At 40.8% G+C, this 3,540-nt stretch overlaps 1 protein-coding gene across 1 annotated transcript in view; it reads left to right on the top strand.

The window, feature by feature from the left end:
* The window catches only part of LOC107044255 (putative gamma-glutamylcyclotransferase CG2811), a 232,133-nt gene extending 230,200 nt beyond the window's left edge, over window positions 1–1,933 (top strand). Inside the window, exons 3-4 of the mRNA XM_015266058.1 lie at window positions 1,367–1,488; window positions 1,803–1,933. Coding sequence (XP_015121544.1) covers window positions 1,367–1,488; window positions 1,803–1,839 — 159 coding nt within the window. The 3' untranslated portion in view covers window positions 1,840–1,933. The remainder of the gene's footprint in view (window positions 1–1,366; window positions 1,489–1,802) is intronic.
* Window positions 1,934–3,540: the final 1,607 nt, after the last annotated feature.

Here is a 3,540-nt window from a genome sequence, read left to right as displayed (position 1 = left end):
TCGGGTTGATTGGTGGGGATAGGGTAACGGAATGACCTATCGTCGCCGAGATATCCAGACTAGGAGGCAAGGCCCTAGTAAGATTCCGAGTTAGTCGCACGCGAGCGCTTGAACCGAGAGGTTGAAATAATCTCTCGGTGTGCTGGAAGTGGTGGATGGCTGAAGAAGCCATGGTAAGGAGTTTACTCAGCGTAGCCTGGTGCATAACTGTGGCGGCGAATATAGGGGGATGCCCCTGCATCCCCCGCGCGTAAATCTGAGTCATTTCGGAACGTGAGGTAACGACTTCGTCGTGTTCGGCGTCATCTAGTCTCGGCGGAACGATTCGAGGCGTATGGGCCCGTGGGCCTGGAGTCGAGAAATCCTCCTGTCGGTCCGACCATACGCCGACGGTCTAGTACTACCCGGAGGCAGTGACGCGCGATGACCAAAGCGGTAACTGGTGGTGGAGAGAGTGGGTGGTCGTAGCGTGGGTAACGTAGTTCCACCCTGGTCAGATCAGCATCTCCACGTCCCAGGCTCTGAGGAGTCCCGGCTGAATCGCAAATAGCTCGGAAACTCTCCCGAGTAGAAATACTTGGAGAGAGGAAGCATGCCGGAGGAGTCGAGAGACCCTCCGGAGAAAAGATGAATCCCATTCAGTAGGGAACTCGTGCCGCGAGGCATAATCCCCGGCTTGCAAAGGCCGTGGAATGTGACGGTAATACTCCTGGTGGACCTCGCCCACTCTACCGTATCACGCTGATGTTAGCTAGGCAACCCATTGTCCAGCCCAAAAAATCCTCTGAGTGGACGAGTTTGCCTCAGAGGCCGGTTTTCGTCGAACCTCCCGTGAAGATTCGGCTGGCGCCCGACTATTGAGCGATAGAGACGGCTAAAAAGTAGTTTGGATTTTTCCTAGGTGAACAACCCGGGAAAATATCCTTACAAATTTTATACGCGATCCGTATAGAAAATTTCTATACGATGCTAATTTATTAACAACGATAGCTATATTCATTCATAAAAAATGCAATTATCAACTTGTTCAACCCTATTTGGTGGAACCTTTGCACTATTTTCTACTGCGTAGCTTTAAGCTATTAAACAATATTACATCAGAGTACAAGGGCACAAATTTCGTTTTCGACGAATATGAAGTTTACAGGCCGAGCTGAAGGCGAGGTCTGTTCTCACATTCGTGGAAAACGAAGTTTATGTCCGAGTGATCTATAATATTTTATGTCACGCCGTGCCATAAAATATGGCGGTGTGAAGCGCAGCGTACGATAAACTCTACATATTGCACAGCGTAACATAAAAAACAATAACTTCGACTTGGCTCGACTTTATTATCCATGAACCGTTTTATTTGTATTAATTTCAGATAGGATGTGTGACCAAAGCCTGGACTTATTTTCTTCCGAAATTCAAATCGAATCTCTTGGAGCTACCAATGTACTCATCATACACTAGTGAGGGACCTCATGGCCTCAAATATGCCGAAAGGTAATTGCCTGATAAAAATTACGATCACCGACCCGAGGTCCAAATAACGTTCTGGCAAATAACTGGCTGTGGGCGATGCTTAATTTTCTCATTCGTGAGATAGTATATTACGTCACGAGGTAAAAAGAAAGTTTCATGGCAGACATAAGTAATGCTATGTGCCGGAATTTTTTTACTGGTTGACGAACAATGTTTTTTTATTATTACGTCCATCGGTAATGCTTCACGGAAGCTGTGCGACCGTGAACCTCTGCCTTACGGACAGATGGACAGAAAAAATATGAATTAATTTAGTGATGAAATATTCTTTACAGTCAGGATCGTACAGCCAATCCCGAAGAAATCATGTAAGATTACCTTTAAAAGAGTGAAGATCTCTCACCTGAATCAATTGTTAATAATTCTGTAATTATTTCAAAATTTCTATTCAAGAGATAAAAATAAAGCTGACGTTTTCATTGGAAAAGGAAGACAGTATATTTGTGCGATGTTATTAATTCCTCTACGCAAACAGGCCTCAAAATTTATGATATTGTTCTCCTCTATTCTTTGAATCATTTATTGATAATGAATGAGATGTGCTCACTGTGAGATATTTCTCAATTACACGGAAAACAGGAAACGGTGAAAGCCCTAAGATCGCAGGGTTTCTGTCTGAGATTCACACGAATGGCGCGCTTCGGGGGAAAAACCCCGGCATTCCACCGATTCCGCATGTACATAAAAACAAAATGGTCGTATGGATTGAATCATGTGGTGATTCGTGAATGTCTCAAATTCATTAGGAGAAATACTGATAACTTGTAGAATACTTTCCATTTATTCGCTGGGAATAGGCTAATAAGAAACAATACATTCTTCCCGTTGTTTTTCATATCTTTCTTTGTCAGAAACAAAGAGAATAACTGAAGTATATTGAAATATATAAAAGAAGTGTCTCAAAGTGGAATTACGGGTGGCAAACTACCAGATCTTATAAAGTAATTCGACTGATTTTTCAACGTGCCTAGGTGCTCCTATACATATTAATTTCTTATTGCTACGTATTTATACCCGTTGCATTGGGTAACGAGGCTAGAAACAGTACTTACATCTGTCCTAGAAATTAATTCAAAGTCTGTCTTAACATTTTCAACTCTTTTATGCCTGGATATGATTATCGAAAAATGAACACTTTATTTTGCATCCCACAAATACCATTGTTTCATGCAAACCACGCAGGATTAATCGAATTTAAAAATAGAGGTCCTTCATCCCGAAAAATTATCAATACATCTCCAGGATGGTATTTTTTTCTCAGGTATTGTATCCAGGTGAAGTTGCATGTAACATTGGGAATTTTCTCATCGATATTCTTAGGCAAAAAAGAGAAATATGGTAACTTTGAGAGAGTAATTCTGTAAGATGGGCCACATTTTACTCTTTCAGTCGGTATTTCCCGTTCAAAAATCTCGTTCAATCTGATCTGAAGATTGAGAGCCACAGTATGGACCAAATTTTGCCTCGACATCGATACTTTTGATGCAATTTTGGATTCTCTATATTTTCGTTCGGGTTGCATGCTCGAAAATAGTAAAACTGGGCCGGCAAGTTTCAGAATCCTTGAGTAGTTTAGACAGAAATATTATTTAGTGTTGGACTAAACTAACCTGACACTCCCTCCCTTTGCCGATTCTGTAGTAATACAAAGTTTTAACATATGATATAAAAATTATATTGAAATGAATTAGGTAGAGTATATAATCCGCTTTATCACGGGTAAAATCATCCAGCGAAGTGGTCGTTGTTATTTTAGCCTATGGACTCTAGTTTTTCTCTGTAATTAGAATAAACAGAGATTAATCATACTATATTATTAATTATTTTCATTCAAATAAACATCTTTAACTAACTCAATATTATATCTCCAAGATATTTGTGAGCCTCTGAAGGTAAGGGTTTGGTTAAGCAATCTGCTAAATTCGCCTTGGTAGATATCCATTCTGCTTACATTTTCCCCTCATTCACATACTGTTTGACATAATCTCCATGTGAGTCTGCCATGTATTTCCT

This window comes from Diachasma alloeum, unplaced genomic scaffold (assembly GCF_001412515.2).
Source record: "Diachasma alloeum isolate Michigan unplaced genomic scaffold, Dall2.0 Dall_scaffold_00702, whole genome shotgun sequence".
NCBI classification, from domain to species: Eukaryota; Metazoa; Arthropoda; class Insecta; order Hymenoptera; family Braconidae; genus Diachasma; species Diachasma alloeum.
This window is presented reverse-complemented; position numbering and strand designations above follow the sequence as displayed.